The 14,019-nt window shown below is 41.9% G+C and overlaps 1 protein-coding gene across 2 annotated transcripts in view; it reads left to right on the plus strand.

Moving 5' to 3' along the window:
* The window catches only part of LOC144494920 (protein prune homolog 2-like), a 421,892-nt gene that overhangs the window by 76,102 nt on the left and 331,771 nt on the right, over positions 1-14,019 (plus strand). For both annotated transcript variants that reach the window (XM_078214519.1, XM_078214521.1), the window contains exons 2-3: positions 5,046-5,150; positions 8,937-9,139. In XM_078214519.1, the coding sequence (XP_078070645.1) occupies positions 5,046-5,150; positions 8,937-9,139 (308 nt within the window). The remainder of the gene's footprint in view (positions 1-5,045; positions 5,151-8,936; positions 9,140-14,019) is intronic.

Genomic DNA, 14,019 nt, shown 5'->3' on the forward strand with positions numbered 1-14,019 from the left:
TCTGTTTGTTTTATCTCTGTAAACTCCACCAGCTCCATAATCCTCTCAGGATATCTGTGCTTCTCCAATTCTGGCCTCTTGTACATTCTGAATTTTAGTCACTCCACCATCAGTGGCCATGCCTTGAGTTACCTGAATCTTGAGATATGGAATTCCCTCGCCAAGCCTCTCCCCGTCTTTTCCTCTCCTTCTTCCTTTAACTGCTCGTTGACCAAGCTCTCCTATCTCCTTATGGCCCAGTGTCAAATTTTGTTTGATAAAACACATGTGAGGTGCCTTGGGATATTTTACTGTGTTAAAGATGTTTTATAAGTATACAAGTTGTTATTCTTGTACGTATTGCAGATGTTTGTAGATCAAGTGTTGGTAACTTTCCTGTGTGAAGCCTAGTTCCAAACAAGCTTCCTTAACAAAAAATTCCTTTGATTCATGAATTGAAATTTCAAAACATTTGCTTTTGCCTGATGGCTGACAGCCATTTATTTGTACTGTCTGGCCTTTTTTGTTTGATATGAGGTTGGATTTTCCTGTAGATTTGGGAAAACCTGATGTGCACACTCTTGCACCTTCCAAAATGCATACCTGGACTTTGCCCAGGAATTTTATCGTTTCACTCAGGGTCAGGTTTGCAATTCATTGTGCGAACCTCAATGGAGCTCATGAGGAATGTGGTGCTAGTCAAAAGGCCTGCCTCAGTTCTCCAACACAGCAGCCCAGCTCCCAACATTGTTTAATTGTCTCCATTAATCCTCCATAGTCACTCACCCAGTATGCATTGTTAATAGTTGGCAAGGACCATGCAATAACACTGGGAATATTTTAAAATCATTGGGGAAAAAAATAAACTTCTAACAACCTCGTAAAACCGTGAATTCAAACCCACTTGCTGGAATCTTCCCAAGATTTGTCAGTGTTAGTTTCCGTCTGAAAACCAGTGTGTATCCCTCCAGCTACAGCTGGGATTTCTCTCCAGATTGTCTGACACTCCACATACAGAGAGTCTGGAGGAATGGCTCACTACATCACTTTGGCAGGGTGGGACCTGATAACTTGGCAAGGTTGGCTCCACAGAGATTGGGATCCCATTTTTATAAAGCACCCTGATGTGCGCAAAAATAACCCCCCCCCCCCCCGCAACCCCTCAATGGACAGGAAGGACCCTCCCCATAACCAATGGAGAGACACCCCCCCCCCTCCACTAGACATCGGGGAACACCTCCCTCCCCATGACACAGGCATCGGGACATCCCCCCCTCACACGCATCGGGGCGCTCTCCCACCCCACAAGTATCGGTGTGCAACCCCCATCATACACAAAGGGAATGTCCCGGAGGCAGTGCCAGGTTCCCAAGGGCAATCCCTCAACACCTGGGGAGCTATACTTACCTGTGCATCCCTGGCGAGGTCATCATGACTGGCTATCAATTTTGAAAACTAGTAGTGATTCCAGCTGGTGTGACATCATGCCGGCTGGGTAAGAAAATACTGTCCGTCTGGGAGTGAACCTGATTGTGTCATTGGAGAGAGGCGGGAACATTGGAAAACAAAATCTTACCGGCACAAATCCTGTTTTTGGCTTCTCGTGAGATTTAGTGACCATTATTGGATTTTCACCCGTGGCTAGTGTGGCTACAAAATTGTGGCTATCATCGTTGATATTGGAAAGAAAAAAAACTATTCCAGTGTAAAAAATTATAATCCCTTAACTGCCTGGCAAATTTGTGACAAAACAAAGAATCACATCAAAGGCATATTGTATTATTACAGCTTTTTATCAGTGTCAATCATTCTTGGATCAATAGACCAGCTGCTGAACTGAAACCATTATCAACTTTGAAGCCCAGCCAAGCATTGATAATGGCTACAGATGTAATAACAAAAGCTTCCGGCTACATTGCCTGAAATTGACTGAACAGAATGGTGTCCTATTTCCATTTTAAATCAAAGTGCCTGTCAATTAGTGGAGAGGAGCAGATGTCAAGCCTTTTTTTTCAACTTTCAAAGACAGGGATTTTTTTAACAGCCAGCACAATTTAAATCATAGGGAAAAACATGACAACAGAGACTGACAGGATGTCTTTTTTACATTTCTAGTTCAGTAGGGCACTCTTCAATGGAAAAAATACAGTAACGTATGACAACACTTACACAATGGTAGTCAACGAAACAGTTATCTACCTTTGCATGGCAGATCACTCCAATGAATCACTGAATTAAAAATACATCTATATTACAATACAGCATCTAATAGTGACATTTAAAGTTTATTTATTAGTCAAAAATAAAGCTTACATTAACACTGCAATGAGGTTACTGTGAAATTCCCCTAGTCGCCACACTCCGGCGCCTGTTCGGGTCAATGCACCTAACCAGCACGTCTTTCAGAATGTGGGAGGAAACCAGGGCACCTGGAGGAAACCCACGCAGATAGGGGGAGAACGTGCAAACTCCACACAGACAGTGACCCTGGGAATCGAACCCAGGTCCCTGGTGCTGTGAGGTAGCTGTGCTAACCACTGTGCCCCTTAAAGGTGTCAAAACATTTTAGACTTACTTTTTAGCAGATTTCCAACTCCTCCGTAAGCTTCCCCAGTGACCATGAGTTCTTCAAAAAGATAAGTTCTTTTAGGGCGACCAAAACCCACACCACCATACAAAAATAGTGTGTGTGATGAAATGCAGTTTTCCTGTGATCCTCACAATGGGGACCCTGATCTTGAAAGAGATGTGTGTATATTTTATACCCAATGCCTTTCTGACCTGTAAAAAGGTCACTCAAACATGTTGTAGGGTCAGGAAGGCAGAGGAAAATTGCTTTTTAATCAAAAAAAAGCATTTTGTGACTTGATTTTGTATCTCCATTGGGAGACATCTATCCCATGAAACCTGTCCCATGACATTTGCTTGAAAAGCTGATATTAAACCAGTCTTTGTATTGAAATTTGCTGCTTCTGTGACATTAATTTGTTGGCCGGTGTTGAGCTAGCTTAAGTTCCTTTTGGAGAAATAAAGTTTACTGTTATCAACTCAGTTGTCAGTATCTTCAACTGTACCAATTTTGAACAGACATTATTATATACTGTTACACATGTACATGTAGACCCAGATTAATTTTGATATATGTATGCAGTGATGTGCTTGAAAAAAAAAGCTTTAAATGCTTCCTCTTCTCCACGTTTTTGACATATAGCAGAGGCAAAGTTAAACAGAGACACACACACTTTAGCCTGTGAACAATGGGAGATCAATTGGTTTGTAATATATTTTCATATATTTAGTGAATGTAGGCAAGCAGTCGATCAGTTACCACACTAATAAACTTGAAAATTATGCCATGGTCGTTTGAAGCTGTTGTTAATCTGAAGTTCTGTTCTGGATATTGCACATTAGGAATGATATATTGGTAATTAAAGGTGGTGCAGTTCGCCAGAATTGTACTGACCAGAAGGAAAGAAAGCAACTCTTTATTGAATTCTACTGGGGTTAAAATGGTTATTTATTTCGATGAGTCGCACGAATTTAGTTTGTATTCCCTTGTTATTGAAGATTAAAGGCATAATTTTCCGATCCCACTCATGGCAGGAATCGTCTCAGGCGGGATGGAAAATTTGACAGACTAGTCAGTTGACGTCCGACAGGAATTCACTCTGGTCCTGGTGGGTTTGGGACTGGAAAACCCTGGCTGAAGAGATGATCTAATTGAGGTGATTCAGATGATTAAAGGATTTGATGGGCTAGATAAAAAGAAACTCTCTTCTGGTGGAGGAGTCCAGAACAAGAGTGTACAGCTTGAAATTGGTGATGTCAAGTAACCATTCTTAGAATCATAGAGATTTACAGCATGGAATTAGATCCTTTGGCACAACTCATCCATGCCGACCAGGTTTCCTAAACTGAACTAGTCCCATTTGCCTGCGTTTGGCCCATGTCTCTCTAAACCTTCACACGAGAATTATGGAAATCTGGAAGTTGCTCCTCCCAAAAAATGTTGAGACCATGCAAAATGAAGAATTCAAAACTGAGATTGATAGATTTTTTGTTGTGTTTGGGTACGAGAACCTAATAGGTAGATGGATTAAGGTGCAAATCACACAATCTGATTGTATGGCTAAGCATGTTCAGGTGTTTGAACAGTCTACTTCTGTTCCTATGTAAATATCTAACAGTTTGAAAATATGATTGGTTTGTATTCCATATTTATAATGAATCAACTCAATAGAAAAACGAATGTAATTCAAGTCACCATACCAAATCTGTTCCCATGATAAGCATGGAAAGGAGAGAAATGATCCTAGAACTTGCAATTTTGCAATGATGGAAAAAAAATTGTAGTAGAAAAGCTAAGTGTTATGCATGCAGACATAAATTTAACCTTTGCAAACAAGATTCATTTGAGATAGGTTAAGTGAATTGCAACTGCGAGAACTGAAACAGCTGTGGATCACTGAATTTGGAATTCAGATTACTACTTCATCTTTGTCGCAATCTTGATAATAGGTTTTGGATAACTTATATCATTGCATGGCCATCGTACAAAGCTAATTTATGAGATTACTCAAGAAGTGAATTATATATCTTGTACAAAAACTGGTAAATTAAATATTTGTGTGGGAATTTGTTCCTACCTGTCAGCAAATTCTCCATTTGGTTTCAACCAGAAATTCAAGAATGACAAAAATTTGTACTTGATCCTTTTGAAAGCTGGATTCTGTACAGTCACAAATTGTACAAACTGAACTAATTATAAGGGATTTGATCCAATTTGTTTTAATCCACTCCCGAGTTGATGAATCTGATTGTCATTTCAATATGATGCCACTTATCCATCTATCTGAATTTACTTGTTTTTTTCCAGCCTTCTCAGTTTCCTTTTAGCGAGCAAATATTTATCTGATCCACCTAACTGTGAAATACATTTAAGAAGTCAATGAAATACATATGGGCAATATATCATATATACATATATATATACATATATTTATTTGCAAATAATATAAATTGGAAATGATTATATCCTGTTGACTCGACTATCTTTTTTTTTTCAGATTAATAGAAATGATCTGCCCAGGATTCATGCTGTACTTGGAGACAGAGAATGTGACCTGGACTCTGCTGTTTCAGCTTTAGCCTATGCTTACTTCCTTTATAAGGTACATTAACATTATAGAATCAGTTTTCTATGTGCGTTTTCTATAAATCTAATAAACATTGTATGTATTCATACAAACATAGGAGATTATACTCTGAGCAGGTGTGATGAACTACAAAATGAGGCTAACTGCTCATCTCCTGCACTGCAGTGCATCGATGATAGGTGGATTGTCCATTGATGGGAATATTTGCAGCTAGCTTCTGGCCGCTATTTGAGGCTGGTGTAAAGGGCTGCTGCACCGAATGCAAGGTACTAATTAGCATGTGCAATTCCACGTGAACTATATTGGAAACAATTTTCTGGAATTTTTAATGGTTTGCACATGTTGGAGAGTGCTCTCAAGGAGGAAAGTTTTTTTGTAGCATATTTTGGGGATCTATTTTTATGTTCTTTCATTTTTCTTATTAGAACTTGTAAGAAAGTAAAAACCAAGCATTCATATGATGCTCTTCCCATCTAGAGGAAAGGTTTCAAAGCCACTGAAATTCTTGTGAAATCTAGTCTCTTTCAATGTATGAAAATGCAACAGTCACATGCGCATACTGCAAAGGCTCACCAACAATGATGAACTAAATCAATACGGTAAAGCCTGTACAAAAAAAACACTTATTGACACAACTGCACCTTGACGTCATAGAGGCTCGTAAGTAATTTACCTAATGGACAGCTGCAATGCACCAAATTTGTTTGCAATTGTAAATACAGGCTAAACAGATAAGTGCGAAATGGCAAAATGTGAAAAGATAACTTCATTTGTGGAATGGGGATCTGTTTACCCAGCACTCATATTGGCAGGAAAACTGTGCTGTCTCTGGGATCAAATGCATGCATAATTCTATCCCAGGAATTGAGGAGTTTCTCTGCTCTGTGGAAGCTTGGTAAAGAATTCTGAGCTCTGAAAGGACCCATGCTCTCTCGAAATGGGGCTTGTGTTCCAGGGTGCTGATTCAGGATTATTTACATTGTTTAAATTGCCCTTTCCTGCTCTTCTCTGATGTCACCTGACCAGCACCGCATAGAGCCACCAAAGACTGGATTGCCAATGGGAGGGAACTGGGGAGTCATGAATATCATGTGTGTTCTGAAATAGCGGATAAGAGGAAGAGGAGATTGGAGAATGGAGACTTGAAAGAGAAATGGAAATGGAGGCTAGGGATGGGGAGGTGGTGGTGGTGGGCGGCGAAGAAAGACAACAGAAAGGTAATGGGTAAGAGAAGGTTGTGAGGAATTGGGATTCAAGTGAAGGGGGGTGGGATGAGCACCATCATTCTCTCAGAGTCAGGAGCAGCAAAAGCAATAACAACATGGTTTGGAAGCAGGTCAGAGAGGGGAACAGCCAGTACAGTGGAAGAACCAAAGTGAAAGGATCTTGTGGGATTCCTCGCTGACTGGTTGATGAAAGGGACTTCCTGGTGCCATGGGGTGCAGAAAGCGAAATGGGTGCAGTCTGTCACCCCCTGCAGTTGTGGACAGACCAGCTATGCGCCTGAAGCCTGTAGCCCTCTTGTCCTGCCAGATCTGGTCCAGGTCAAAGTGAATGTAGTCCAGAGTCTGTACATACAATGCATCCATCACTCACAGATGCACTGATGGGCAGATACCTGTGAGATCCCACAGAGGTTTCCCGTGGAACCCTAGAAGGACTCTGTGGCATAGAGGTTGAGGACTGCTGTGAGCTTGACAGCCACAGGAAGCAGGTGTCCTCCACCACAACCTTGGTTGCAAGTCAGCAAGGATGTGGCATAGGTACCGCACAGTCTCCCTCATGAGGTGGAGTCTTTGACTGCACATGTTGTCCGACAGCTCCAGGAAGAAAACAGAGGTCTGGTAGACCCTTGGTTTCCTTCAGAGCCTTCATACCCCCTGCATGGCTGGTGTGGCCTCTGACCTCTGCTCCTACCCCGTGGTCCTCTGGTCTCCTACCGCAGGGTCTTCCTTTGGTGTCATTGCATGTTGCTACAGGAGTCTGTGTTCCTCCAACGCAGTTGTAAGTAGAATGGCCAGCTCCACTCTGCTTGGCTTAGTGGTAGCATTTTGGCTTCTATGTCGGAAGATTATGGTCCGGATTCTCCCAGCCCACTGAGCTGTTCGAGTTGCCAGCCGTCGCAAGTCTCCTAAGCACTTTTGTTTTAGCGCAATCAGCTCTGCACTGGAAATTGGGTGGGGGGAGGGGGTTGGCTGGTGCTAGCCAAGGATGGGGGGAGATTGGGGCTGGCCATTGGGGGTTTGGGGCTGGGTGGGGTGGGGCGAGAGGAGTAGATCAGGGTGGCTGGCAGGAGTGGGGTGAGGGGGAGAAGGGTAGGTTGGGGTGGCTGGTGGATGTGTGGGGGGAGGGGGGGGATAGTGGGGGCACTTTGGGGCTGGTCAAGTTGGGGGTGGACATCAGAACTGACCCGGGGAGGTCCGGCAGGCCAGCGATCGGGTGGTCGGGGGGGGGGGGGGGGGGGGGGGGCAGTGTACATGCGCCGATCTCTGTGCTGACAGATCAGTGCATGGGCAGGGGCTCGCTCAGCACTATGCTATAAGCCTCTCGGGCGGGAATAGGCCCTGTCCTCTCCTTACCAGAGAGAATCACGTGGAGGCACTCTGCAGTTATCAGAGCGGTGGAGATTCGCTCTGGTAAGTACGACCAAAAAACGGATGGCAAATACTCTCGTTTTCCCGCCCATTGGGCACTTCATTTTGTTTTGGGAGAATCCCGGCCTCTATGTTCAATCCCAATTCTGAGACTTCTTCACATGGTTATTGCCACTTTGAAATTTTGAAATGGGAAAGTGAAAAGTAATGTATTTAAACATTGTTAACTGAACACAGCCCTCTGATGGGACAACTCATCCTGGAGCAATCACATTCCAGAGTCACCTCCTATGCAGAATATTCCAGAATGGAGCTGTTGCATTACTAAACCAAAGAGGGAATTTACAGATAATACACAGATCATGTAATTTAAGCTGGGGGCTTAATTTGATGGAACTTTGTTCCGCTGACTTTCAAGATGGGTTAAAGACAGGTAGACCTTCCTGTCAAGCATGTTGGGAACTTTATTTGTGTGCATAATCATCTCATGCATGCTCATTAAAAGGCTGGAGTTAAGTTTGTCCTCCAAATTAAATACCCTGCCAACAAGAATTTAGAACATTCAATTTTACGTCACTATATAAGTGTCATGCACCTGGTGATCTTCACTTCTTGCATGACTTTGAGGTCTGTAGGTGTTACTTTCTCTTTCTTGGGGACATTGCATAACTTCTCCTGAGTGCCATTAGCAAATACTGTGTTAAGGCTGGACAAAGGAGGCAGGCAAATCTGTAAAAGTAGGTAGTCTGGAAGGTTGGAGTGAAAGTTGGCAAGGGAAGCAGACTTATGGGAGAAGGCTGGGGATGAATGTCTGGAGAAGAGTTTGGGGAGGGAAAGAGTGTCGGGAATGGGGAAGTGTGTCCAGCAAAGGAGGTGGAGAGGGGAGTGAAGAAGAGCATCCAGGAAAGTGGGCGAGGGGGAAGCAAGAGTGTCCAGAGCTGGTGGGGGGTTGTGGGGTGAGAAAAGTGTTTGTGGAAGTGATTCTGGGGAGCAGTGGCTGTGAAGCTAGAAATTCTGCTGAGAGAAACTCACCTCCTGACTCCCCAAAGCCTGACCAGCATCTGCAACGCACCAGTCAGGAGCGTGATGGGATGCTCTCCACTTGCCTGGATGACTGTGGTTCCAACAATTTACTTTGAGAAAGCAGATTCATATTTTTTATATTTAAAACGGTGCTGCAATTGAATTCTGTGTGTTTTCTCTTCAGACCCATCCAGCAGATGATCTTTATGTGCCTGTTCTGAATATACAAAGATCCGAATTTCCTCTTCACACTGAAGTTGTGTTCATTTTACAACAACTGAATATCTCTGATTCTGCTTTAATATTCAGAGATGAAATTGACCTCCATTTGTTGAACAGAGAAGGGAAACTGACTTTAACACTTGTCGATCATAACATGCTGTCAAGGTACGGTGATTCAAAATTATTACTTCTCCACAGAGTTAAACATGAGTTAATTTTGACATTGGCTATGTGTTGAAGTTTGAATTTTTTGTCAGCCCATTGATTATAAATGGACAATCTAGTCATTCAACTGAATTGGGAAGCCTCGATTTTATTTTAATGGTGCTGGATGACCATGGTTGGAAAGAGAGTCTGGGAACTGTTCATCATGGGTTCTACTTATTTTCCTGCTGTGTAATTTCCAGATGGAAATAATGGACTGCAATCAGATTCCAGTGAAGGAAGCACGTAACCCAACATGTATTCTGCCATTTGTGCCATAATAATGTTGGACATAAATCAGACATGAAGGAAGATGTGTGGGTTAGTTTGATTGGCCATACTAAATTGCTCATTAGTGTCAGGGGGATAAAGAAGATAAGAACATAAGAACTAGGAGCAGGAGTAGGCCATCTGGCTCCTCGAGCCTGCTCCGCCATTTAATAAGATCATGGCTGATCTTTTCGTGGACTTAGCTCCACTTACCCGCCTGCTCACCATAACCCTTCACCTCTTTACTGTTCAAAAATGTATCTATCCTTGCCTTAAAAACATTCAATGAGGTAGCCTCAACTGCTTCACTGGGCAAGGAATTCCACAGATTCACAACCGTTTGTGTGAAGAAGTTCCTCCTCAACTCAGTCCTAAATCTGCTTCCCCTTATTTTGAGGCCATGCCCCCTAGTTCTAGTTTCACCCGCCAGTGGAAACAACTTCCCTGCTTCTATCTTATCTATTCCCTTCATAATCTTATATGTTTCCATAAGGTCTCCCCTCATTCTTCTGAATTCCAATGAGTATAGCCCCAGCCTACTCAGTCTCTCCTCATAAGCCAACCCTCTCAACTCCAGAATCAACCTAGTGAATCTGCTCTGCACTCCCTCCAGCACCAGTATATCCTTTCTCAAGTAAGGAGACCCAAAACTGTACACAGCATTCCAGGTGTGGCCTCACCAGCACCTCATACAGCTGCAACATAACCTCGCTGTTTTTAAACTCCATCCCTCTCACAATGAAGGAGAAAATTCCCTTTGCCTTCTTAATTACCTGCTGCACCTGCAAACCAACTCCTTGTGATTCTTGCACAAGGACACCCAGGTCCCTCTGCACAGCAACATGCTGCAATTTTTTACCATTTAAATAATAGTCCATTTTACTGTTATTCCTACCAAAATGGATGACCTCACATTTACCAACATTGTACTCCATCTGCCAGACCCTCGCCCACTCACTTAGACTACCTATATCCCTTTGCAGACTTTCAGTGTCCATTATTAGCAGGGTAAATATGTGGGATTAAGGGAATAGGGCCTGGGTGGGATTGTTGTCGGTGCAGGCTCGATGAGCCAAATGGCCTCTTTCTGCACTGTAGGGATTCTATGATTCTATGAAATTTTCCCATCTTCCTGGCCAGGATACTGTAAAAGCATTTTCTTCATGGAATGGTTGTTTTTCATCTGCTTTAACCTGACAGATTTCGTGATGCCAGGGAAACTCAGCTGACTGAGATCAACATTAGGATCATTACTAAATGGGGCCATGCATTTTAACATTAAAATTAATGAAATTAGCAACCTGCCTGGTGAGAGTGGATTGGTTGGCTGTCCCTCATCCTGCCACTACTCAGAATGGAAGGGGGTAGGTTAGATTCCTGTTTTAGATTTTCACTTTATAACCTCTCACCTGAATAAGACTGGCCTATTTTTGGGAGTTAAGATTGCCCCCAAGTCTCTGTCATCTTGTCCCCATAAAGTTACTTTATAAGTGAAAATTACTTTTCTGAAATTTTGTACATATAAGCTGGTAGAGTTCTTCTGTTGAAGATACAAGCTACCTATTAGGAGCTCCTCATTTTCTGGAATTTAAATTAGCAATGGAATTATTTTAATAACGAATAGAAACTCATTCCTTTGCATAAGTGTAAAGGTCAGAAAGGCAGATTTAGTATATTTGGAGATTTTTAAAATAAAAAAATGGCATCAGTGGGAAAAATTGAATCTCAAAAAACCTAGATACATACACAGACAAAATTCACAAAGATGAGTATTTATTTAGAACATTACTAAAAGCGGAGGTTCTTAATAAAAGGCAAAAGTTAAGCTAAATGATAATGCACAATTATTTACACAGTTTAGAAATACTTTTATTGAAATGAGAGGGTGGTTAACATGATTGATGAAATTAGAAAGTATTACAAATAAAAATAATCATGTGGGAACGAGGAAAAATCAGAACTAAACACATAACCAATGAGGAAGAAAAAATTCACAATGGCATCCTCATAATGACAATATGTACATTCGGCTCGATATACATGATAAACACAAGAAATTCTATTAAAAAGATTCAGTGCTGTGGCAGTTTAAAGGGGGTGGGGAAGTGAGCTTCTGATCTTTAGTGGGAGGGAATGCAATTTTCAACTGTAATTTACTGTGGGGGAACTTTCTCTATATATGGCATCAAAGAGCATACCCATTTCCCTTAGTGCACTGGCTATTTGGACATTATGAGAATAAAAAACAGGGCTGCACCCATTTCCTGTGGTGAAGCAGCTATATTCTCTTGCAGTGTGAGGAAACTTTGATACTGGCCATTTTAGACGCTGAGACTGGATATCAAATTTAGTTTCTACTAATACAAAAGTAAAATGCTGTAGATGCTAGAAACCAGAAACAAGAACAAAAAATTCTGGAAAATTTCAACAGGTCAAGCAACATATGTGGAGAGAAACAGAGTTAATGGGGGCAATTTTCAGCCTGCATTTGCCGTCAGAGAGAATGGCAACGTGGGCGGAAAATATGGCGAGAATTGGGAAATGCTATTTTTGCCGGCGAGATCACGTTTCCCGATTTTCTACGTCCCTCACCAGTGACGTAACAAAGTTCACGTCCACAAAGGGGGAGAACCTCATTTTAATGTTTTTGAGTTCATTTCAATGTAATTCACCAGCACCCCGCCACATGACCCCCCCCCCCCCCCCCGCCCCCCCACTCCCCCATTGAATGTTCAAACCTCGAGGTTTACAACAGCTATTTAAAAATGTGCATCAGCCAAAGAGATCCCCGGGGGTGAAATGTAAATATAACCTCTGTGGGCAAAGGGACATGTCCAGCAGTGTCACCTGGCACTACCCCTGCACTGACCCTTGGCACAGGTTGGCAGTGCAGTGCCAACCTGTGCCAAAGTGCAGTGCCGGGGCAGAGGCTACGGGGAGTCACATGCAGGGTCTGCAATACCAGGACGCCTGTGAGTGAGACCTCTGGTTGACCAGGATCAGAGTCAAAGCAAGGGAACCCCGTGCTGCTGACCAGAGTGCCTGGAGTCGGGCTGTCAAGAAGTGTGTGGAAATAGCAGAGCTCATGAGAAATGACCAGATGGCCATAAAGAGAACCCTGAGGAAGGACAAAACATCAGTTGACATTGGTGCCAGCTATGGAATGGACTGCCATTCATGAGTTGGCCTCCATAGCTACTGATGATGTTCATTCCAAGAGTGACATACAACCCAGGTGCAGTCTATCGTCTTCTGAGTCAGACAGATACCTATTACTGCTACTCTCTTTACAAATTATTTCAGTTTGTTTAGTTCAGCTCTGCCCCTTTTCGTAGTTCTCACTCTGTGACCAAAGCTTGATAGAATTTTGAAGCTACCAGCTTCATCCAAAAAATAAAATGCTACTATAAGGATAACTTGGAAACTCAACATTTAAAAAAAATTTTGTATTTGATCTTCTTTCAATCCTTTACAAATGTGACAAGAACAATGGCAAACATAAAAATACTGTAATAATGCTGTATTGGTGGTATCGGATTTAAAGGGATAGCTGTGGGACCAAAACAAAAAAGAATTGCTTTTTAATTATCAGTATAATATACTCTATGACAATATTGAAATACAAATAAAACTATACCACTGATTGCATTTCTCTGAGCAAATATTTTGCTCCTAATATGATGGTATCCATGGAGAATTCTTACATGTTTGTCAAGTTTGGTTGGTTTTAATGTGCAGGATGTGCTGAGAGAAGAGAACATGACTAAAAATTGCTAATATTTGAGCTTGTGTTCATGGGCCTCAGATTTATAGTTCTGTTTATTTTAATTGTCAGGATTTATCACAGCCATGAATTGAACTTGAATCTGAAGTTGCCTGCATGTTTATCCATATTGTAAAACCTTACATCATATTTCACATGGCTTGGCAATTATTGTGTTAGATGTTGCTAAGTCTTGGTTTCTGCTCTTAAGTTGACCACCCTCCTCCTAATTAAGAGGCATTGATGATAATTTTGTGCAGATTGATGCCCTGGACTACCCTGTCCTTTTAAGTAAAGAAGGAAATATGATGATGGAAGAAAACGGGTTATAAAACACAAATACACATCATGAAATGAAGGCTTCTAAGGGCTTCTTTAAATCAAGATGTTTTAAGCATGCTGTTATCTTTGGAAACTTGCCATTATTTTGATTAGTAGGATAGGAACTGCTGATTCAATGATCCAAGCATTGTTTGATTTCTCAAGTATTTGTGCACTTGAGAAGCTTTTAACTGAGTACTGAACGGTCTGTCCTTTTTGGGTAACGTTTTTTCTGCTGCTCCCCTTTTTTAAGAAGCATGCTTGCTCAATAAATGCTAATATCGTTCTGCAAGGCTTATGGATTATCTACATTTTAAAAAATTTCTGAAATCATTGAATTTAAGATATCCACATCAAGGAGTAAATAAAGTACATCCGATAATAAGTGTTTTTTAGTTGTGGACTGCCGAAGATTGAAAAGTCCTAACAGCAAAAAACGCCATTGAGTTAATCATTTAGATTATTAGTTTGCTTGAAGTGCTGCACA

This window comes from Mustelus asterias, chromosome 6, assembly GCF_964213995.1.
Source record: "Mustelus asterias chromosome 6, sMusAst1.hap1.1, whole genome shotgun sequence".
Classification (NCBI taxonomy): domain Eukaryota; kingdom Metazoa; phylum Chordata; class Chondrichthyes; order Carcharhiniformes; family Triakidae; genus Mustelus; species Mustelus asterias.